The sequence below is a fragment of the Poecile atricapillus genome, chromosome W (assembly GCF_030490865.1).
Source record: "Poecile atricapillus isolate bPoeAtr1 chromosome W, bPoeAtr1.hap1, whole genome shotgun sequence".
Lineage (NCBI taxonomy): Eukaryota > Metazoa > Chordata > Aves > Passeriformes > Paridae > Poecile > Poecile atricapillus.
The window spans coordinates 84,982,219-85,006,891 of record NC_081288.1 but is presented as its reverse complement, the minus strand read 5'-3'; the positions used below and the strand labels follow the sequence as shown (position 1 = coordinate 85,006,891).

The window sequence follows — 24,673 nt, the reverse complement described above, 5'->3', positions numbered from 1 at the left end:
AGAGCCCATGGGGGAGGTGCCCATGCCAGAGCAGGTGGATGCTTGGAGAAGGCTCTGATCCAGTGGGAGACCTGATGGAGAGAGTGGCCCCTGCTTCCAGGCTGGAATAGCCTGTCCTTGGAGGACTGCACTCCATGGAAGTGACCCATGCTGCAGCAGTTTTGGAAGGACTGTGTGCCTGTGGAAGGGACTCATGTCGCAGCAGTTTTGGGAGGACTCTGCTCACGAGATCTGGAGCCATGTTGGAGAAGTTCTGGTGTACTGGCTCCCATGGGAGGGACCCCATGGCGCAGCAGGGGAAGGACTCCTCTGAGCAGCGGAAGAAAACCTCAGGTGACGAACTGGCCAAAACCCCCATGCCCTGTCTCCCTGAGCTGTTGGTGGGAAGGAGGGAGGGGTTAGGGGAAGAAAAGGTGGTTTTGAGGGCTTATCTTACTTCTCATTATCCTCCTCTGACTTTGTTAGCAATAAATTCACTTTGCAACTCTAAGTCGAACCTGTTGAACCCCTGGAGTGTTTTCTCCCAGTCCTTTTCTCAACTAATGAACCCTTTGTTTATTTTTTTCTCTCCTCTGCCCAGCTGTGGCAGGGGAGGGTGAGCGAGCAACTTTCATGGGTGTCTGGCATTTGGCCAGTGTCAAACCATGACAACATTTTAATTAAAAAAATAGAAAGATAAAAAAACAAGAATGCCACACACTAAGTGAACTGTGAATAATTGTCAGGTCTCCAAACAGAAGAGGAACAATCAGTAAACATTTGTGCGAGTGATTCAGATCCTCTCGGGATCAGTTTTGTCTGTCTGCTATTCTTTTTTATCAATGGTCTTAAAGAAACTATACTGAATTATCACCATGTCACATTAGCAGATTATGCAAGAATTGAGGGTGTGAGAAATAATGGTGTGACTTGCAAAGTGACTTGGAGCTCTTGGTAAACAAAGTGCACCTAAGTATATATTTATATTTATATAAATATTTTGTTTATATCTTAGATACATATTATACATATTATTTTTTAAAATCTATATGCTATCTCAATATGGCCAAACGCAATATCCTAATTGTGGACTCAAAAGGTACAGGCAATCCTTGCATCTTAAGCACTTTTAATCTTTAATAAAATATGCTACCTAGAAACATATATAGGATTCAGCCTTGATAAGTAGCTTTGGGTTTTTGGCATGCCATGCTCAAAAGGTTTGAAAATATGCCTCATTGACAGCACAGGCAACGGACTCAATTTACTCGGTTTAAAGTCAAGATTGTTGGGAGCTCTGTGTGCTCACCTGAGTTTAGTTGCTGAGTTTATATATGTAGATGCATTTATTCCTGGGGGCTGCACTAGCAATCAGACTTTGGGCTAAAAGTGAAATCTAGCAGACTTAAGGCTGTAAATAAAGCACTTTAAAAAAAAAAAAAAATTATGAGAGTGTACTACCCAGCCCCCGGATTATGCTGCGGCGGGCACCGACTGTCCAGCCCCCCTTCCCCTCCGCCCTGAGCGTTGGATTAACCGTCCTCCACAGCCCCAGGTAACGACTAGTAACAGTCAATAACAGCTGGCACCACCCGCACTCCCTGAGGGTCTCCGTCCACAGCTCCAGCCCCGTGAGGGGCTCCTCCCGTCCGCGGCACTTTCCGGTCGTACCACCCCCCCCGCCACTACCACATCCTCCAGTGACATCAGCCTGCGCCGCCATATTGGAGGAGAAATCACCTCCGCCAGCTCGGCCGCAGCAGGCGGGGAACGCCGGCTCCTACCGCCACTGCCTCCGCCTCTCCTGCCTCAGCCGAATCCTGCTCCCCATGATTCCCCCCGGCCGGCCTCTGCCCCGGTGTGGATAAGGGCGGAGGCAGGAACGGCTGCCGCCTCTTCTTTTCCCCTCTCGATCTGTGGCCAAGTTCCTTTCCCCGTGGCGGGCCTTTGACCGTCCACCGCCTCCAGCCATGACTTCCTTGACCCAGCGTAGCTCTGGGCTGGTGCAGCGTCGGACAGAGGCCTCCCGCAATGCTGCCGCCGCCAAGGAGCGGGAGGTGGGAGGCGGCCCTGAGGATGAAGGCCACCGGGACGAACCCGGCGACGATGAGAAGGGCGACTCCAAGGAAACACGCCTCACCCTCATGGAAGAGGTGCTGCTCCTGGGCCTCAAGGACCGTGAGGTGCGGCCGGGCGCGCTGAGTAGGGGGTGGCTGACGGGATACCGCTTATTCGGGGGCTCATGGAGGTTGTTGATGGGGAAGGGGAACGTAAGTGGCGCTAGGGCGCAGGTGGGATAGGAGCAAAGATGCTGCTAGGTGAGCGTTGCTGTAGGTTTGGGGCAGAGGCGTTGTGGGGGACGGTGGACTGTTATGTAGCTTAGCGCGTGCTGGAACAGGCTCGGGATTCAGGATGAGGTGAGGAAGGTGATTTGATGTTGAGCGGAAGGAGACCTGTAGGAGATTTTGGATTGCCCTTTGAATGCAGGGTTTGTAGAGGGGCTCTAATGTTTGTAGCATCTCAAGGAAGGCAGAATAGGGTTTGGAGGAGGAAGAGGACCTGGAGCCTCTGATAGCGTTGGTAGTTGACTTAGAGGCCCTGGTTAGACCTCTAACATTTTTGTACTTTTGTACTTACCTGTAACTCTAATGTGGAAGGCTTATGTACTCCTATGCATTTTGTCAGACACAACTTTATGGTGCTTATGGAGTTCTCAAGGTGCTTTAGTATGCTTAGTGGCCCTTTTTAATAAGACTTTCCAGACTACTGTTGTGTTAAAAATATCTTTGACTTTGGGGAGATACATTTGACAAAAATGGGCCTTGAATAATGAGTTTGTCAAAATGAGGAAATGGCATTATTATGTAATTCTGCATTTTTACTGAATTTATAGCTTAATTAGGTGACATGAAACTGTTAATAACAGTAATTGAGGAAGGTATACTTCTACCAGTGTGCTGGATTTTTTGTTTAATTTGAAAGAGGTAATAATATAAAAAGCATGCACGTCACACAAAATCTTGTCAGTTTAGTTTGATGCAATGTATGGTGAAGCATAATATACCTTTATTTATGTATTATGAGTTTTGTTAAGCAACCTGCTTTTTTTTTTGTGAGAAACTAATGAAGCAGTTCATTGATTTGGGTGGAAGTCTAAAACTGAGTGCAGAATAATGGAGGGAAAGCTGCTAAATTGTGTTGACTCTACACTGCATCTAAAATAGATTTGATGGTTGATAAAGAATTGGTTAAAGAGTAATTTTCCTAGTTAACAGTTGTTTTTTAATGCGTGTTTGTGTATCTGTATATATACTTTCCACAATAACATATTTTATTTTTCCTTTAGATTGTGTATTTTGGGACATATTCCTGTAATCACATATTTTTTTTTCAGTTGGACCTTGCCATGGCATCCTAATAAAGTCAGTAGGTATTCAGTGTTGTGTTCTATCTGTTGAATCTGAAGGCTTGTGTGTATACACATTTCTCTTTCGACATACCTGAATAGCTGCATGAAAGTAAGTTAAGCATGACAAGACAGATATCTGTAAGGATTACCTAGGAGGTCTTTCCTTGAGGAAGGTGGTATAGACTGGATGATCATTCAGCCCTTTCCCCCCTCCTATGAGTATGTGCTAAATCTTCTGAATTTTGCAGGCATTAGACTATAAAGATTTCAAGGCAAGGAACAATCTGTCTGCCTAGAAAGAATATATGGTGCAAGTATACCTAGTATATCAAACATTGGGCCTAAAAATCCAGCTTTGCATTGGTGTGCATCAAAATTGTAAATCATCCAATGTTGCTAAGTGCAACAGTGGCAAACACTGCAGATAATCTAATATTTATTTGCATGTAAAAAGTAACTAAGTGATTACAGTGGGACATATATTCGTGACTCCCTTGAGATTTTGCAGTTGAGATGTCAGACAAAAGGGATGATAATGTCTCTAGGGTAGGGATTTTATGTGCACAAACCTCAGCATGCACCATTTCTGTGCTTTGTTAGACATGATTCATTAGGGTTTGTATTTTGGTTTTGTGTCTATGTCGCCCTGAAAACTCAACTTCTGAGCTTGCTAACATAGTTTTCTAAAGACTTTCTCAGGACAGGAACTGTAAACATAGATATGTGTACATTCTTTCTGTTACATGTCTTGTGATGAGCATCTCTCATAGCCAGTGCAGTGAGAAAGTGTTATCCTGACCGTCCAATCCCTAGCCGTGGTCAGAAGCCTATAAATCCTGAGAGGAAAAATAAACTTTCTCTTCTTTTCACCACACCTCGACCTGTGTCCGTGTGATCTATTCATCTTCAGCAGCAACATGTCTGATTGTACTCTTTTTGTCTAACACTGTGTAAACGGCATTGTCTCCATGAGTTAAAATCTCCATGATTTAAATTTTAAAATAAAACTATAGATTAATTTTCAAATGGTTTTGTTTTTGTTCTCTGTTGTTCTTATGATAAGTTAGCAAAACTTAGGTACTTTATGCATCTGTAAATGCTTTTAATAAAATTTTTACTTCTGATAAAATGTATTTCCCATGACATTTATGTGAGATTTTGTCATGACAGCAAGCAGAGAAAAGCAGTATAGGGTCTGTAAAGTATAATTCTGAAACTACATGAAGTGTAAGGGAAAGGCAAAGGAAAGCCAGTAAATTTAAACCTGATAATGTCCTTCCTTTTTATTGCAACAGGATAAAATAATTAGTGCTGAGTTAAAAATAAATAAAATAGTCTGAATTAGCCTAAGAACATGTTTCCCTAAAAATAGCTTTTTTTCTCAGAAAATCACTGAGAACTGCATTGATAACTTAGTTTTGAGGGGTTTCTTTTTGGTAAATTCACTTCTTATATTAATCACTGGTGAATATGGCTTAACACTATGTAAATTCTGTTAAAGAAGCCTTGCATGTAAGGACCTACCATTAATAATTTTTAAGTGTAGATTGCAGAACCTTTACTCATAAAAGAGAGAATTTCAGGCAAATTTAGACAGTGATGGATTGATTACTTTAGTGTTTCTAGGACACTGTTATATGAGACTCCTGCTTTCAGGATAGTGGAATGGTTGTAACAACCACAGACAAAAGTTTTGTGTTGTTGCAGTATGGGTGCAGTCATGCAGTCATGGGAATGTCCAGCTGCCCCAAGACAAACAAAGCACACCTCAATCCTATTTTCAGTGCTTGAACAAAATTAACTTTTTTTTCATTTGGCCTAATTAAAGGGTAGTTTATGTATATGGGCTGGTTGTTCTTATTTTTTTACCAATGATTCTTCCATTTGTATCTTCTGTGTATATGTAACTATTTCTGTATTTCAAGGTCAAGATAGGTTTTAAGGGTTATTTATGTGCTAAAAGATGTTCATGACAGATCTGGTGTCCTTAAAGGAACAGGAGCACTAGAACAAAAGGAGCATCTATAATTTATTTGGAAACCCTTCAGAAACATGATTGGGAAAGTGAATCATGTTCCTCTGTTTTGAATAGAGCAATAGCCTGTTGCTATAGGAATAAAAAATACTTACTGAAATACTTACAAAGCAATACTTTGCTGTGTTAGGTTAAAAATAATATTGCAGTAGGGCCGGTCAAAGCCATAGCAAAATGGAAGCTATTCTGTAGAACTACTGAAGCTTCTGAGGTCACCTCTCCCAAAAGAACGAAGTGGCAAATATTGTTAGCTGATTTACAAACAACAGCTGACATGAGTACAGGTCACTTTTTTCATTACAATTCTTCCAGACATCTTGTAACTCAGTCCCATAGAAAACTGAGAGATTGCTAGGTTCTCTGTAGTTGTCACTCCATATAAGTTTTTTATACACGTAGGGGGTTTTATGGTTGGTTTGTTGTTTCATTTTTTGTGTGTTTTTGTTTTGTGGGTTTTTTTGAGTTCTCATTCAGTACAAGTTGTGAATCTATTAAAATACAGTAATGCAAACAGCTGATCTTGTCCTCTAAACAGTGTGCCACAACTAAGCAAATTGACGCAGCTATAGAGGCACAACACCTTCTTCTGTAGTTCAGATAATTATATTTAGTAAGATAAAATACTTGTTTGATCTGTAACTAATTCCTTATTTGCTGAAAGAAAACTCACATAATGTGCACTGAAATAATTGTCATGTACTGCAGTCTGCTGAAACAGTAAATATTTCTAGTTGTATTTACACTTTCATTGGCAAAAATTAAAATGTCCTTTGTGAGAGTGAAGTAATGTTAATTCACTTCAGTACAGAAATTCTCTTGGACCTTAGCTACTCATGTTTGGCTTTTAGAAACTTCATTTATTGCTGAAGATTTAGTGTTACAGCATTTTTTTTTTTGTCATGTGAAGGTCTCCAGTTTATGATTCTTTTCAATGTATTGAAATATGTTATTAGGGAGCTAGTTTGCCTGCTTCAGATGTGCTGTTTTGTGTTGATTAGATTAATGCTAAAATGTAGTTTCTTTATTCTTACAAAATCAGAGTAGCTGGATTTCTTACTGAATTTTATATTTTAATCCTGAAGAAATTTTTTGGAAAGGTGAAATAGGAATTTTGAAAACATTCAAAATACGAGTGGTATTTTCCCTGATTTTAAGATTTGCCTTTGTGAAATTCATATTAGGATTCAGAAGTCTGTGACTTTTTTTTTTCTTGTGTAACAAACAAGTTTTCAGAAGGCATCTTTGTATCTTTTTTTCTTTTCCTTCTCTCTTCCCTCCCTCCCCTTAAAAAAGTTTCAGTAGCAGCCTGAATGTCAACTCAAAAGCTCCCAAGTTGTTTTTTTTTAATTTCTGAGACACGAGTGAAACATGAAAAGGCATCCACTGGGAATTTGCATTTCAGTTGAAGAATGGTGTATGAATGTGTTGAAACTTTAAAAAAGTCATGCTTTATCTCAAATTGTAAAATTATTTAGGTTGGAAAAGCCTTCTAAGATCATAGAGTCCAGCTGTTAAACTAACACTGCCAAGTCCACCACTAAAGCATGTCCCTAAGTTCCACATTTACATGTCTTTTAAATGCCTCCAGGGATGGTGATTTGACCACTTCCCATGACAAAATGTTCAGGGCCTAATAACAACAAAGTATGGAATATCTGTGATGAATTTTTTTTTCTTTTATAGTATAGACCTTTTTGGTCCTTTTTTAAATTTCATGTCCATACCTAAATTACAGGCTAGCAGAAGGTAGGAGGTATGTGCTACAAGATGCAGTGAAGTTCCTCTTTACTGTGCTGCTGAGTAAATACTGCTTTTGTGCTCTTTGGAGAACAACATGCTGATTTCGAAGCAGCACTTTGGATACAAGTTGACTTTGTGTTGAAATGGTGTTTATATTTCATGGTTCTGTATGCAGCTAATGTGGTTATCTAGCATGGCTAATCTGTAACCTATATTATCTATTCATGGATAACTGAGTATAGTGTAGTCCCTTCTTTCATGTCAAGCTGTCTAGTGTAAGACAAAAGCAAAAAACAATGTTAAAGCCTTTTTAGTGATACTTCTCAGTATTTTAAGCACTCTTAAAAAAACCCAAAGCTATAACCTTTTCCTCTCCTGTAGCAAGCTGTTTTTATAAAACATTCTGCATGAAGTATAGCTGAGAAAGTATTGCTGTTAATTGCTAGAAGTGGAACTAAAAGTTAACATAATTTTATGTTAAAGAAAAAGTGATGTTATTTTAGGTGTTCTTTGACCTTAAAGTAGTTAAAGTACTGCAGCATTTATCTCAGTTACTTAAGCTTCACAGTAACAGGCCACCTTTGCAATGCTAAATTGACCAGGCTAAATGTTACAGATAGTATATTCAAGAATGACTTTGCTACTCACAGAGCAAATAATTAGTAGAGCACATAATTTGTTTTGCATTGCTGGGGAAATCATAGAATGGTTTTAGTTGAAAGGGTCATCCAAAAGTCATTTCATCCAACCCCCCTGCAATGAGCAGGGACATCTACAAGATCAGGTTGCTCAGAGCCCTGTCCAGTCTGACCTTGAATGTTTCCAGGGATGGGCCATCTATCATTTCTCTGGGCAACCTATGCCAGTGTTTCACCACCCTCATCATAAAAAATTTCTTATATCTAATTTCTTATTTCTTCCTTATAGTCTTGCTTATATCTACCCTCTTTTAGTTTAAAACCATTTCCCCTTGTCCTATTGCAGCAGCCCCTGCTAAAATGTTTATCCCCATCTTTTTTATAAGCCCCCTTTAAGAACTGAAAGGTCACAATGAGGTCTTCCTGGAGTTTTATCCAGGCTGAACAACCCCAACTCTCTCAGCCTGTCTTCACAGGAGAGGTGCTCCAGCCCTCTGATCATCTTCATGGTAATCCTCTAGATCTGCTCCAACAGGCCCATGTCTTTCCTGTGCTGAGGACTCCAGATGGGGTCTCATGAGAACAGAGTAGAGGGGGAGAATCACCTCCCTTGACCTGCTCACCACACTGAATTAAACAGAATTCAACAACAGAATTACTAGGTTGGAAGAGACCTCCAAGATCATCGAGTCCAACCCATGCCCTAACACCACAACTAGACCATGACACCGAGTACCACATGCAGTCTTTTTTTAAACACATCCAAGGATGGCGACTCCACCATCTCCCCAGGCAGACCATTCCAGTATTTTATCACTCTTTCTGTGAAGAACTTTTTCCTAACATCCAACCTAAATTTCCCTTGGTGCAGCATAAGGCTGTGTCCTCTCGTTCTGTCAGTTGCTGCCTGGTGAAAGAGACTGACCCCCACCTGACTGCAACCTCCTTTCAGGAAGTTGTAGAGAGTGATAAGGTCACCTCGGAGTCTCCTTTCTCCAGGCTAAACAACCGCAGCTCCCTCAGTTGTTCCTCATAGGGCTTGTGTTCCAAACCCCTCACCGGCCTCATTGCCCTCCTCTGGACACGCTCAAGTGTCTCAACGTCCTTCCTAAACTGAGTGGCCCAGAACTCAAGGTGTGGCCTCACCAGTGCCAAGTACAGGGGAAGAATGACCTCCCTGCTCCTGCTGGCCACACTATTCCTGATACAGGCCAGGATGCCATTGGCCTTCTTGGCCACCAGGGCACACTGCTGGCTCACGTGCAGTTGGCTGTTGACCAGTACTTCCAAGTCCCTTTCCACCTTGGCACTGTCCAGCCACACTGTCCCCAGCCTGTAGCATTGCAGGGGGTTACTGTGGCCAAAATGCAGGACTCGGCACTTGGACCTATTAAACATCATCCCATTGGACTCTGCCCATCCGTCCAACCATCCCAGGTCTCTCTGCAGAGCCCTCCTACTTTCCAACAGATTGACACACACTCCAGGCTTAGTGTTGTTTGCGAATTTACTAATGAAAGACTCAATGCCCTCATCCATGTCATCAATAAAAATATTGACCAGAACTGGCTTTTTGCTTTTATTTGATGTAGCCCAATAAAAGGTTGGCTTTCTGGGCTGACAGCATATACTGCCATTTCATGTTCAGTCTTTCATCCACTAAAAGGATGGGAAGGGAAAGCTAGTCTGGAGTTAATGTGTGGCTTAATTTACTCTGCATAGACAGCATTCTCAATCTGTTTTCTCATAACTTCTAGTAAAGAAAGAAAAAAATAGTAATTCATCATGTGCCACTTTTAACTGGGTTTTTTTCCAGCTTGCAAACAAGTCTTGGATCAATTTCAGTAATTTATTTTCTTTTCTTTCAGAAATATTAATGTTACTGCAGAATGATTTCACATACCAGGCATTAAAAAATTATTTTGTTTTCTGTTTGTGATGGATCATTAAGATAAGAAAATAGTATGTATTGTAAGCTAGATCTTTGTAATTGGAGAGCTGTTAAACACTCATACTCACACTCATACAGTCTTTTACTATTTGTGGATGTTACAGGATTTATTTATCACAATAGGAAATTAGACTATCAAGCTTTTTGCATCTCTTTCTGTTGCTGATATTCTTTTAAGTACTTGTAAGTTACTGCCCTGGTTCTGGCCAGGATGCCGTTAATTTTTGCAGCAGCCAGGATGGACACAGCCAGAACCTTCAGGTTATTTAGTACCACCTCATGCCATGCACAGGGGGGAAGGAGTGGGGTGGGTACCCTTCTGATTTGGCCAGGGTGTGTGGAGTGTGCAGTCCAGGTTCCCCAGTGAGCAATTGTGTGGGAATTGTTTGCTTATCTTGTACACTCTCCTATTAGTATTGTTGCTGTTTGTGTTGGTTTTCTTATCTCATTGCTGTTTCTGGTAAATTGTTATCTCAACTTGTGATCTTTGCCTTCTTATGTCTCCAATTCTCCTCTAGGGGGGAGAGTGGGGAATGAGCAAGTGAACCAGAGTGGGTTGGAAACAAATTTGATCTAAGCATTTGTTGTATTAGGTCACAATGTTGCTTGATCTGTTCATGTGGGTGTGGTACCTAACCCTGTATATATTCCTGTATGTGCTCCTCATGGTGCTCTTTTTCAGAGCAGGGAGAGGGAACAAGATTACTTTATTGCTGTACTGTGGGATATCAGTTTATGACATGATAACATCAAGGGCAATGTGGGGTCATTTATGATGTGTATTCAGTGTTGTTCTTCTGCCTTTACTTCGGGTGCTACCTCTGGCAATTCATTAATAATTGCACCCAGTATATGGAGGAACAGAGGAGGATGATTTTCCCCAGCTTTTCACCCCCTTTTCCTTTTTCTGGCCTGTTACAGCAGCTTTTGAGAATTTTGAATTCCCTCTGGATGTTAAGGAAAGCATGTTCTTGTTGCTACGTCTGCCAGGTCTCCTCAGTGTGGTCCACACAGTGTTTAGAGTCAAGAAAGATTTCTAGGGAGGTTTTTCAGAGATCTGCCCCAAGGGTGGATAGTCATGAGTGGCATGGAATGTGGGAGAAAATGGGCCAGCTTTCAAAGGATTGTTCTGCTCCAATGGTTAGGATGTTCACCCCTGAAAAAATACAGGACCCTGATAAAGTGGAAGAATATTTCAAAGAAAATCACTGTAGCAGTTCCAGAGAAGGGAAACTTATTGCAGTGTGCTGGGCCCTGGCTACTACTTATTAGACACTGCTTGTCATTAGATGGCATCCTCATGGGGAGAGGAAGGAAAGCAGATCAACAGGCACTGTGTCCACTCAAACTGCAACTGAACCAGAGAGACAACCCATGCTGGTAGCAGTCTCCCCTATAGAGAAGAAGAAATCCAAGACAAAATCAGTTCACGTAGTGAGTGATGAGGCAGAAGTAGGGCCCTCACAACAGGAGGAAGAGGCAGGGCCAGAGATAATCACTCAATCCCTATTCCCGGGTGAGCTGTGAGATAGTGAAAATATTTCAGCTGCCATCTGGGTGAGCCCCTGGTGACATGGCTGCTCTGATGCTGGGATAGTGTAGCCCACAGTTGGAAACTAGAGGGTAGTAAAGCCAAGCAACTGGGATCCCCGTCCAGGGATGCAGGCATTGACAAGGGGTTTGGGAAAAAGATAGAAATCCTCAGCCTCTGGAGGCAACTCCTGTCAAGTGTGAGGGGAAAATTATCTTTTCCAGGGCAATCTATCAGTGCACCAAGGCAAGTGGAACACCATGGAGAAAAGTACACAGTACCTGAGAGAATTAACTGTGTTGGACATACTCTATAAGGATTCAAGTAATGAGCAGTCCCCTATAGATTCAGATGAAGTCCAGTGTACACAACCCATATGGTGGAAGTTCCTGTGGAGCAGAGCATACCATCATCGTATGCCAACTCATAGGCAGTGATGTCATGGAAAGAAGGAGAACAAACGGTGGATAATTTGGTTGTCCAACTTCAGCAATATAAAAAAAGTCTCCCTTTTCTCCTTTGGGCCTGTGTCTCGTCCATGGAAAGACTGTCCAAGGACCTCTAGCAGTTTAAAGAAGAAATGTCCCATGCCCCGCCAGTACAGACCAATGTCTCTGCTATTGGGAGCAAGTGCCTCCCTGCTCGAGAGAGGATCCACACGACAAAGTAACCTGTGTTTTTTACCTGCATGACCATGGAGAGGGTATGAGGAAGTGGGATGAAAAACCCAACTGTGCCCTAGGAGCATGGATATGTGAGTTGAAAGGAAGAACCACTGCAGGAAATTCTTTAAGGATAAATGCTGCTTCAGTTTCCAGTGAGCAGGTCTTCAGACAGAATAGGAGGGCTGATGTTACTTCTGATCCTCTTGAAGGGACCTCCAGGTCATATTTACAAGAAATGAGTAATGACTACTATGACCAGGAATAGAGGGATCTTGCCTCCATCCAGATGGAGGAAAGGGACAATTGGATCTACTAGACTGTGTGGACCTGATGGTCTGGCACATGAGACCCATAAGAGTATAAGGCTTCAGTTGACACTGTCACACAATGTACCCTGATGCCATTGAGATTTTGTAGTAGTTTAGATTAGCCAATTTGTGTTTCCTGGCCAACGCACCAAATAATGTGGTGGTTTTTAGCTCTAGCTAAAAATCATCAAGGTATTTACTCATTGCTTGCTGTGAGATATGGATTAGGAGAAGGGCAAAACAGGCTTAAAACTTAAAAGGAATAAAGAAAGTTTATTAACAGAACTAGAAGAATAAGAAACCAGAATTAAACCTTCAGAAACCTTTCCTTCCCCCACCCAACTTTTTTCCTTTCCCAAATGACACCATAGAGACAAAACCTGGGATGTTAAAACAGTACCAACTATACAATAGACTTTTTTTCATCGTTCTCTGTAGGGAGAGGAGTTTTCTCTTGTCATGCCATGGAGACTTCTCCACAAGAAAACAGTTTTCTTGTGGCTTTTCATTTCCATGACTGGTAGCCGCCTGGAAAAAAACCTCTGCCATCATGCCTTCCTCCCATTTTTACACCACTCAGGTGTGTTCATGGGCCATGAACTCAAGGGATATTATTTTAAGGATGAGTTATTCAAAGGCAAAGGTTCTCTTCATCTGTCTCTGTGATCATGTCTGGGAACAGAGGTTTACTTCTTCTCTCCCTTGGGGAAAGGGGTCTTCATCAGCTCTCATCTCTCTCTCTGTTCAAGCATCTCAGCATCTCATGGGATCACAGATACTCCAACATCTCTTGGGAGCTCCGCCAGCTATTTACCACTCTTCACAGAAGTAATTGTGAACGCCGTTTATTTCTATTATTAACACACCTTTTATAGGGTTTTACAGGGTCTGCGGGCAGAGCAAGCTACTATTGGCTAGTACACACAAGTTTACATTCTTTTCCTTGTACACAAGAATATTGTTTTGCTTTACTCTCTTTTCTGCAGGCAAGTTTCAAGGATTTTAGCCCTTAATATTACGACTTATTCCAGAGGCTGATTTGTGTAGACAGGCTTTTACTAATATATTGTGCCCACCATCTGCTAAAAAACTCTCTATAATTCCCCTGTTCTCTTTTTGCACAAACCAGGCTTTGGATGCGGCTTGTACTACACTTTTACGAACACAAGATAACATACAGCTTACAAGCATTATCACCATTAACCCTATTAAATAGCATCCATCCCCCCTCCAGCACAAGAGACTTCAACCATCCAGTGATGCCCCAGCTGGCGAACCAACTCTCAATGGGGTCATTATCTTCCTTCAGAGCATGTAACCCATCTTGTAGCTGTTGTAGTTGCTTATGGATGGAAACTGAATGATCAGTAAGATTCAAACAGCACATGCCTTCAAATTCCTCACAACCGTGTCCTTGCGCTAAGAGCAAAAAATCAATTGCAGCTCGATTTTGTAATACTGCATGACGTACACTGCTTACATTGGCTGAAAGTTCACTTAACATTGTGGATGTTAAGTTTAATTCTTTCCTAGTCCAGCAAGCGAGCCTTTTTAGGGTGGCTAGACTTTTAGTGGCGGCTGCTCCTGGAATGAAGAAGGAGGTTGCCCATATTACACCGCGATTCCAAAAGTCTGGGTTTCTAACATCATTACACTGTAACTCATTTAGGCTTTGCTTGGACCGTCTATTGGTTTTCATTTTGTTAGCCACATTTAGCAATTGATGTAAGCTTGGGTGGAACAAAGTAAGTTTCCCAAGATAACATGGCCCTCCATGTGTACTAGCAGGAATTCCATTCCATGCCCTATCCCTACAGATTAGGAATATTGAACTAGGTAATCGCTTTGGTAATCGTCCTGTGAGATTGCACTGTGAGTAAAAAGCTTTACTCTCAGTGGCAGTAACGAGATCAACTATGGGGTTGACTGTAGCCCAGCGCTGTGTTACTTTGTCAGGATGACTTTTCTTCGGGGGCTCAAACATCATCCATCCACCTGAGGTATTGGTGGAACCTAGCAGATCTAACTCTTCTGGGGGTTCCATGGTAACATTAAGAACCTCAATGATTTTCGCTTGCCAGCAGGCTTTAAGCTGTCTTAATGTGAAGCCAATGGTGCGATTGCACTCTTGCAGCATTACCGATCGATTCAGTCGAGTCTCGTTGCTAACTAAACCTTTAAATGCTGGAGGATCCCATTCAGGGACTCCTACGAGACAGGTGCGAAAAGGATCTCCAGGTGTGGCTAGGCTTAAACACATTGATTTTTGACCGGTCAGGTGTGCTAAGATGACCCATATGTTCTGTCGCTTTTGGATATTAGTCAGCAGACAGCTGGTTGGGGTTACACACAGCACAATTACCATAAGCAGTTTGTCCCATGCAAATGGCATCATGTTTGCAAGCTCACGTCTAAAACTTCAGTCGTTAAATGAACCTTCAAAGATGCTTACACTAGCTCTTGAAGGGGGAATACTTATACCTTATACTAATATAATAATCGCTACACACACTAAACTCATTATCTTAACTATTATCTATCTACTTTTAACACACGTGCTCTGGTATATATGTAGTCTAAGCGTGAAAGCAATTTGCAAAAAGGGTAAACACACAACTACAATTTGTTTCGTGCATAACTAGATAGAGTCTCTGCACTCTTCTCAGATCTTCACAGGAATTTCTCACAAACAGACTATGACTTGACACAATTTAGTCCTGAAACATTTGTTGTTCTCGTGGTGTCAGCTGGCAGCCGATCAGAGACTGGCTGAGGGCATCAACGTTCTGATTGTTCCTCAGATTCTTCGTGGCTGGTTTGGTCCATCGGCTAGGCACCCACAGCAGTCCAGCATCTGTGGAAACACAACTGTAACCATGCCCGTTAAATAGCAATGGACTTGGTCCCTCCCAGATACCTGTCTTTGGGTTCTTATAATATAACTTAACCTCTGGGGTAGCTTGCATCTTTACTTGACTACTGTGAATGACCACTGGGGGTTGCTCTAAATCTCCAACTAAACTGAGGAAATTTAGAGTGAATAACACTTGCTGCAATCGAATGGTAGGATCTAATTGTTCAGGTGTTTTTTGCTTATTCAAATACTCTTTTAGGGTCCTATGGGCTCTCTCTACAATGGCCTGTCGAGTTAACACATGGGGAATTCCAGTTACATGTTTGACTCCCCATTTTTGTAAGAACTGAGAAACGCATGTTCCTACATATGCAAGCCCATTGTCTGTTTTTATTTCTTTCGGAACACCCATTACGGCAAAGCATGCTACCAAATGTCGAATTACATGTATGCTTTTTTCTCCTACTTGTGCAGTGGCCCGAATCATTTTTGAAAAGGTATCTACTGTAACATGTACGTATTTGAGGCGACCAAATTCAGGCGCATGTGTTACATCCATTTGCCAAATCTCACAGGCTTGAAGACCCCTAGGGTTAACACCTAAGCTTAGAGTGGTTCCATATTGACTGCATTGTGGACAGGATTTTACAATGCCTTGTGCATCTGTTAAGCTGATATTAAATTGTCTCTGTAAGGCTTTTGCAGCTTGATGAAAGAGAGCATGACTCTCTCTTGCAGCTGCGAAAGTCTCTTGGTGCTGCTACAACAGGACTGACAAGCGTATCAGCTTTTGCATTGCTTTCTCCGAGACCTAATTCTGTTTGATGACTGCGGATGTGAATGATGCAACAGGGCTCATTTCTGTCCTCTGTAGCTCTTTTGATTTGAAAAAATAGTTGACACAATCACTTATTATCTGGTGGCTTGATGAGAGCGTCTTCAATATGTTGTACCACTCCTACCACGTACAATGAATCTGATACAATGTTCAGCTTACTGTCTCGCCAATGCCCATGCGACGACTGTAAGTTCTAATGTCTGCAGTGAGTCATGTGCATCTCCATCTATAGTTTTACTTCTCCAACTCGAGTCTTCTTGCCAGGTACAGGCTGCTTTTTTCTGCCGACTTCCTGCATCCGTATATACTGTAAGGCCTTTTACCGGCTGCTTCACGACTTTGGACTGTTGCAACCACCTCTGTTTTAAGATGATCTGCAGGCGTGGATCTCTAGGTTGCCTGTTGTGTACAGTTCCTGGATAGCTGAGCAGCGCTAATTGAATTGGTTCTGAGTGTCTCAGCATCCACTCAAAATTTTCTACCATTATTGGCAGACTGATATGTTCTGGCTCAGCACCGCTAATTTCCACAATTCGTGTTCTCACTTTTTTGACGAGATAGGCAATTGCTTCTGTCCTCTGCGAAATACTCATTGGTGGAGTATATGGTGTAAAAATCCACTCAAGGATCGCTAAAGGCTCTGCACATATCTTCGCTGATTGCACTAACTGTATCTTCTTGGCAGGCTGCTTGGCACCTTGACGGCTCTTAGATGGGTCTTCTCCCCCTTTCTCTTTTTGCCAAGCAGGCCACTGAAATATGATATCACATGGTGCAACAGAGTGGTTACAAATCAGAAGTCCTAAAGGCACATCTGGCAATCTTCTGTCTGCTAGTGTTGAAAGCAGTTTCTTCCCTAGATAAATGAGACAGCTCTTCTGATCTGCAGAAAGGGTAATTGGAGTTTGCGGGTCTGTACCTTTTAAAAGGCTCATTAAGGGTGCTATCTCATCATTTCGGATACTGACAATGGACCGTACCCATTGCAGATCTCCAACAAGCCTTTGTGCATCATTAAGGGTGCGGATCTCAGTGGTTAATTCCAATTTTTGTGGGTGGACTGATGAGGATGTCAGAATCCACTCTAGGTACTTCCATGGGGCTTGTTTTTGAATTTTTTCTGGGGCAACCACCAAGCCTTTTGCTGCAAGCTGGGCGGTGATAAATGTGAGATCTTCATCTTGGAATGGATCCCGTTGACAAAACAAGATGTCATCCATGTAGTGATAAATAATTGTCTGGGAGAGCTTGGCCCGCACAGGTGTCAGTGCCCAGTGCACAAACAGTTGGCACATTGTTGGAGAATTTTTCATCCCTTGTGGAAGGACCACCTACTCAAATCTCTGAGATGGACTTGCTTTGTTGATTGATGTCAAAGTGAAGGCAAATCTCACTGTGTCTTCTTTTTGCAGGGGTATTGTGAAGAAACAGTCTTTCAAATCTATGACTAGAAGATGCCATTCTTGTGGCAGCATTGTGGGAGAGGTCATCCCTGGTTGTAATGCTCCCATTGCCCACATTTGGTCATTTACCTTGCATAGATCATGCAGCAGTCGCCATTTTCCAGACTTCTTTGGGATGACAAAAACTGAAGTGTTCCATGGGCTGAGCGATGGTTGGATATGCTTTGCTTGTAGCTGTTCTTTGACAAGTTCATATGCAATTGCTAGCCGCTCCTGGGATAGAGGCCACTGCTCAACCCACACAGGCTCATTAGATTTCCACTGAATCCTTGGGGTTGGCGGCCTGTCAGCAGTGGCGACTACTGAAAAAGCGATTGATTGGGAAGAGTTAGTGTTGCCCCGAGCTGGCTGAGAACATCTTGACCAACGAGCCCTCCAAGGTTTCCAGGCAAAGGCATGGCGTATGGACATAAGGTGGTAGTCTGTCCTTCAGGAAATCGAAACTGGATCGGGTGTACACTTCTCAGCGGTGTGGAGTATCCTCCTACACCTTGTACTGAGCTTAAGGCTCTGTGGAGAGGCCATTCTCTTGGCCACCAAACTTGGCTGACGATGGTAACATCGGCTCCTGTGTCTAGCATCATCTTGACTCTTTGCTGCTTTGATCCGTGGCACAGGGTGATTTCAGTTACTGGCCGATCACTCATTTGTTGAACGAGATTCACCACTGTGTCTCCTGTTGACCCAAATCCTCTGGCTCCGCATCCAGGAGCACTTCGAAAAATGTCTTTCTCAGTTGCCACCTTTTGAAATAACACCAATTGAGCAATTCTTGTTCCTTTTTTGATTGTAAGTGGAGGAGCTAGGGTGTAGGCACAAACTTGGATTTCACCAGTATAATCAGCATCATTGACTCCTGGGAGAACAATAAGTCCTGCAATTCCAGCAGATGATCTCCCAATCAACAAAGCACCAAGTGCACTGGTAACAGAAGAAACAGGTCCTGTAACTCCAGTTGGGATTTTATGGATGGTGCTGTCGATGAGTGTGACATCTACTGATGCTGCCAAATCGATTCCCAGGCTTCCCCAGGTTGCTGGTGGGTTGAGCTGCTGAATAGAGTTGGGCCGGCAACTTGTGTCCCCACGTGGCGGCTCCTCGCGCTCTTGATCATGTTTTTTGTGAGGCGACATACAGAAGTAGCATGTTTGCCTGTCTGACAGTGATCACACCACACAGTAGCTGGACAGGATTTTCGGAAGTGCCCTCTGTTGCCACATCAATAACAGATGTTTGAAGGTGTGGTGGAAGGTTTGCATACGCTTCCCAGTTTACTGACTGCAGCAGCAAGCAGACTTGTGGTTGGCTTGATGGCTTCTGCAACAGCATTGGCTACTAGCTGTCCTTGTTGCGTCTGATTTACTCGCAGGGCAATATCTAGCATGTCTCCCACATCTGCTTGCTTTGGGAGTGTGGCAAGGATAGGCTTTATCTTTGAGTTGGCATTCTCAAAAGCTAACAGTTTAAACATGTTCTGTTTTGCCTCTTCAGTCATGTCATTCTGAGCTTTTAGGGCTGCTGACAGACTATCGATGAAATGGGGATACGGTTCCATGAGGCCTTGCCGTACTGTTGTGAAGGAAGGATGAGGTTTTGAATCAGGCACAGCATTAAAGGCTTGACGAGCGAGCTGTGCAGACAAATGATGCATTGCAAGAGGGTAGTTTAACTGTACAGCCATGTGACTGTAAACTCCTGAACCGGTGAGCATGTCAGGATTAAGTCCATAAAATACATCATTTTGATCTCGAGGTCGATTGGCTTCTAGAACTGCTAACCTTTTCCATTCCTTCTCCCACACCATAAGCTGTGATGGAGTTAAAAGCAGATGTGTGAGATTTTGGCTGTCTATGGGACTATTAACATCAGAGGTGAACAGCCAATCCAATGCAGTGTTTGCAGCTTCAGATTTAATGCCATGCTCAGTAACTGTCGTTTTGGCTTGCTGCAAGATCTTCCAGTCGTGCTGTTCATAGTGTGGATTTTGCTGATCATATAAAATGGGACAAGCGACTGCCCCTGCTGCTTGCCATTCTCCCTCAAGAATTGCATCTCGAATGATGCCGGACCACCTCTGCTGTGCTCGGTGTTTTCTGTTCTCTTCCTCCAAGGTGATAGAACTAGAACAAGGTTGTGGTGTTGACAGTGTTTCCAAAGGTGGAGCAGATGGTTCAGGACGCAGCATATCCTGTAGTTGTTGAACTGACTCTGCTTGTTGTCTCGGTGTTTGCTGCAGAGCTACTTTCTCTTGTTGAGGCTGTGCTTTATTTGTACATAGGGTTTGTTCAATCTGAGTTTGCAGCTGTTGCACGAGCTGCTCTATTTGTTGTTGCCATCCCAGTAGCTCTTTCTTTGATGTAGCGTTGTCATCAATTGGCTCTGCTCCTGCTGAAGGCCATCCATCATCGGAGTGCATAGAGATATCATCATCTGGAGGGAGCAGAATGTCCTGCGGTCTTCCCCAGTGAACAGTAGATGGCATTGAAGGGTAGATCTTTGGTTTGCACTTTGCGGCTCTTGTTTCTGCTGACGTATCAGGCTCCACCTGGCTGGAGCTGGCGCCCGCTCCTTCCGGGGGAGCCGTCATTTCTACATCTGCATTCGGCAGGGTAACTTCCGGCTTAGGCTCTGCCGGTGCAGCCGGAGCCGGAGAGGGCTCCGCCGGCACGGCCGGAGCCGCGTCGGAGCACCCCTGAGATTTTAGAAGTTCCGACACGGTGCTACACTGCCTCCCTGTGAGCCCCTTTGCTGGCCGGACATGCCCAACCCCGAAAAATGCACTCAAACGGCTAACGGACTCGGCAGGAGGTGACTGCGGCGCGTCCGCCTCGGACAGCGCCATGACATCTAAGGCAGCTGCTGCTACTGAGGACTCTGCCTTCATATCCCTTAAGGCATTTAACACAATTTTCCATACTGAACCGAGGGCTATTACGTCTTTACTCTTTCTCGTGATTGCCGTGTCCCACATCAGATTCCCAACATCTATCCATTCTTCTACCGCAAAAAGCAGTGAGGGCACTCCAAAATGCCCACGATTTTTCACCCATATAATGAGCTTATCCAGGTCCTTTTCCCTGGCTGCTTCACCTCGTTTAACGAGGATGCTAAGAAGCAGTTTTTCGCCGCCGCAAATTCCGCTTCCATGCTAGCGGCGAACAGCGGGAGGGAAAGTTGCGACCCTTCTACTATGCTCCCGCCTCTCGGTCTCCCCCAGCAACCTGAATTTCCACGTCTAACCACACCGCGTCTTACCGAGCTCAGGCTGCCTATCCGGTGCCGATCCGCGCCCGCGGCTTCCCGCGCCCAGATCCGCTCCGCTGGCTCCAAAGCCCCTCTGCCCGCAGGATGTCCCTGGTCGGAGTGCCAGATCTTGGGAGCTCCGCCAGCTATTCACCAGTCTTCACAGAAGTAATTGTGAACGCCATTTATTTCTATTATTAACACACCTTTTATAGGGTTTTACAGGGTCTGCGGGCAGAGCAAGCTACTACTGGCTAGTACACACAAGTTTACATTCTTTTCCTTGTACACAAGAATGTTGTTTTGCTTTACTCTCTCTTCTGCAGGCAAGTTTCAAGGATTTTAGCCCTTAATATTACGACTTATTCCAGAGGCTGGTTTGTGCAGAAAGGCTTTTACTAATATATCGTGCCCACCATCTGCTAAAAAACTCTCTATAAACATCTACTTGGTTTCATCAATGGATGCCTTTGCTCAGATCTATAGTTTGAAATACTTTATTCCTCCCAATGCTCTTTCATTAATTAAAGGAGTTATTTTTCAGAACATTATTGTCCATCTCCATGGCCCTACCAAAAGAATATTTCAGCTTATTAAAGCATCTCCTCATTCTTCCATCTGAGGCTTGACTCCTTCTTTTACTGACCTTGATGTTTCATGTTGTCTCTTTACATGTTGATCGCTCCCACTTCCCTCTCTCTGGAGAGGGGATTAAGTCTGCAGGTATCATCTGTGTAGTGAAAGGGGTTCAATCTCGCCCAAGCTGCGCAGGTATTCATGGTGTCAGATTTCAGGTGTCTCTCTCAGCCTGGAGCGGACAGGGATGGTCCTCAGCCTGGAGCCATCTGTGCGGGCCATGGTGGGGGGGTGAGAGGGTATTGGTGAGATGTCAGCAGCTGTGGGCTGGCCCAGCCTAGGGCTGGGGCCCCTGCTGGGGATGGCTTCAGCCACCCCACTGGAATGGGACCCCGAGGATTTCTCGGGAGGGGCCGCAGCAGAGCCCAGCCCAGCCTGGGGCTGGGGGAAACCCTGCAGTCTCCATCCGCCACCTGGGAGCTGTGGGAGGCTGTCCTGGGGTGACTTTATGATACTGGTATCCCCAATCGTCTGGTTTATGTTATATATTAAGTTCTGCACCTTTAAGACTGGCTCTGAAAGTGAGAGTGGGGGGAAGAAGAAGTGCGCCGTTTGTGTTAAAGAAAAACATCACTCCCACACATCCCGCTCCTGGACTGTGGTGTCTGCAGCAGGGACAGACAGCGGGACAGAGCTTCTCTCTGGCTTTTAGTTAGTTTTAGCTAGCTCCGGCAGAAGAGTTCCCTGGACCTTTGTTTTTTCCCTTTTTTCTTGGATCTGTGCAAACCTGCTCTGGACTGAACAACCAGCCACCCCCGGGAGCTCACGCCTTTGGCCCACCGAGGCCTGGGCCTTGGCACTTTCCAGCTCCAGAAGGACTGATAAGAACCTGAGCGAGCCGAGCTACGCCACATGAAAAAGACTTTTCTTCCTAGATTTGCCATCCCATCGAACAGTGAGAGGTTTTATTATTTAATATGATTCAATTTCTGTTAAATAAACAGCTTTTTCTACTTCTCTCCAAGGAATTTTTTTTTTCCTTTCCCTGACCAGTTAGTGAAGAAGGGTCATTTCCCTGGGGAAACCCCCATTTGGAGTTTTCCTCCCTAATTTACCCTAAACTAAGACAGAGGCCAAGCCCAGCCCCTGCCAGGCCGCACAGGCTGTGGGGGAGCAGGCCAGCCACACCAGAGCTCCAATACCTTTCAAGGGCAGAAACAAAGAGACAAGAAGTTCCCGGGCTTGGGTTTAAAAGGTGGTATTCACAAAGGTGATCTTACTTTTCAGTGGTCCAAAATGCTGTCAGTTCTCAAAACTAGCTAGCTATTGGCCTGATCTCAAGCAGAGAAGAAACTCCCAGCAGCCTCTCTCAGATAAATCACTTCCATGGCTATTTCCCATTTTTTTTCCGAAATGCCAAACTACCACAGATGTGTTGGGGTAGAATCCATCTCTGTTTCTGGGGTGACAGGGGGATACCAACATCTGACTGTACTGGAAGCCAAAGTGAACCTGACTGGGAACAAACGGCAAAAACACTCTATTGTTGTTGTGAGGTGCCTCGGGGAGGCTGTCATGGGGTGACTTTACCTTTAAGATAGCTTTGAGATCTAAGGAAGTTGAAGCTGCTGGTGGCTGATGGGAGTCTTTTCTCCCAAAGATTTAGTTTCAGATACGCATTGTTAATGTGAGAGGCATGGCTGTAAGCCAAGCTAGCAAGCTAGTGTGAATTTTGACCTCCTGTTTTGGAGGATGGGCGTGTGAGCCCTGGATGAAGTTGTCCCACCCCAAACCCCTTGTGAAGGGCGGCCCAGGAGTTCTGATTGGGTTTGAGTCCTTGGGGGTTTCTCCCTTGTTGTGTTTCTAGTGGTCCCTAACCCTAAACTCCACCCTCAAAGGTGGAGACCCTCAAGAGTTCTGTCCTTCAAAACCCATCACCCTGCCTTTGTTCAGAGCTCTTTGTCTCTGAATGAGTTTATTCCCATGCTGAATAAATGATTTCATGAACAGAGGCCTGTCTCTTTTCTGTCCCATTCTGGTTCTCAGTAATTGTAGCTTCCCTGGACATAATCCTGCAGTGGCTGACTACAGCATATTGTGACTGGCCCAGAGTCCTCAGGCATCCATGGCATAGATTACCTCAGGAGAGGGTATATCAAAGACCCAAAGGGCAGCATTGGGCTTTTGGGATAGCTGTTGTGGAGACAGAGGGAATTAGACAGCTGAATACCTTGCCTGGTCTCTCAGAGCACCCTTCTGCTATCAGACTGCTGAGGGTTGAAGAACAACAGGTAGTGATTGCTACCACAACAGTGCACTGTCAACAATACCGCACCAGCCGGGACTTGACTTGGGGATATCAATTGAATTTATTACCAATAAAATCAGAGCAGGATAATGAGAAGTAAAACAAATCTTAAAAACCCCTTGCCCTGACTTCTCCCTTCTTCCTGGGCTTAACTTTATTCCCAGTTCTCTACCTTCTCCCACCCCAGCAGCGCAGGGAGACAGGGAATGGGGGTTACAGTCAGTTCATAACCTGTTGTTTCTGTCACTGCTTCCTCTCCAGGGAGATAAGTCACAGAATCACAGAATCAACTAGGCTGGAAAAGACCTTTGAAATCACCAAGTCCAACCTATGACCTAACACCACCTTGTCAACTAGACCATGGCACTAAGTGCCACATTCAGTCTTTTCTTAAACACCTTCTAGGGACAGTGACTCCACCGCCTCCCTGGGCAGCCCATTTTGATGCCAAATCACTCCTTCTGTGAAGAATTTCTTCCTAATGTCCAACCTGAACCTCCCCAGGCACAGTTTAAGATTGTGTCCTCTTGTCCTGTTGCTGGTTACCTGGGGAGAACAGACTGACCCTCACCTTGCTACAACCTTCTTTCAGGGAGTTGTAGAGAGTGATAAGGTACTTCCCCTGCTCTAGCGTGGGGTCCCTCCCATGGGAAGCAGTCCTCCATGAACTTCTCCAACATGAGTTGTTCCCACGAACTACAGTTCTTCATGAACTGCTCCAACATGGGTCCCTTTCCACAGTGCCATCCTTCAGGCACAGCATGCTCCAGCATGGGTCCTACACAGGGTCACAAGTCCTGCCTGCACCCTGCTCCAGCACAGGCTTTCCATGGGGTCAGTCTCCTTCAGGCATCCACCTGTTCCGGCATGGGATAATGAGGTGGAGTGGCATCCACAGGATATTTGGAGATGGACAGAATGGTCGGCGATGTAATAGCAGTCATTTTTTTTTCCTGAGGATTCATATATCAAGTACAATTGCATAGAAAACTTGGCACAAGGTAAAGGTGAAAATGTACTCATTTCATTCCACATTAAGCCAATCTGAGGTAAATTAGTAACATAAGAAGCATTGGTAGCATACATATTTACAACATCCTGATTTAGGGGAGGAAGCCAAGTTCCTCCTACCCAT

At 44.1% G+C, this 24,673-nt stretch overlaps 1 protein-coding gene across 2 annotated transcripts in view; it reads left to right on the top strand.

The window, feature by feature from the left end:
* The first annotated feature begins 1,577 nt into the window (after nt 1–1,577).
* Nucleotides 1,578–24,673, top strand: part of LOC131592510 (Golgi phosphoprotein 3-like) — a 147,093-nt gene continuing 123,997 nt past the window's right edge. Inside the window, exon 1 of one of the 2 annotated variants that reach the window (XM_058864074.1) lies at nt 1,578–2,162. In XM_058864074.1, the coding sequence (XP_058720057.1) occupies nt 1,950–2,162 (213 nt within the window). In that variant the 5' untranslated portion in view covers nt 1,578–1,949. The remainder of the gene's footprint in view (nt 2,163–24,673) is intronic. The other variant, XM_058864073.1, reaches the window with a different exon arrangement.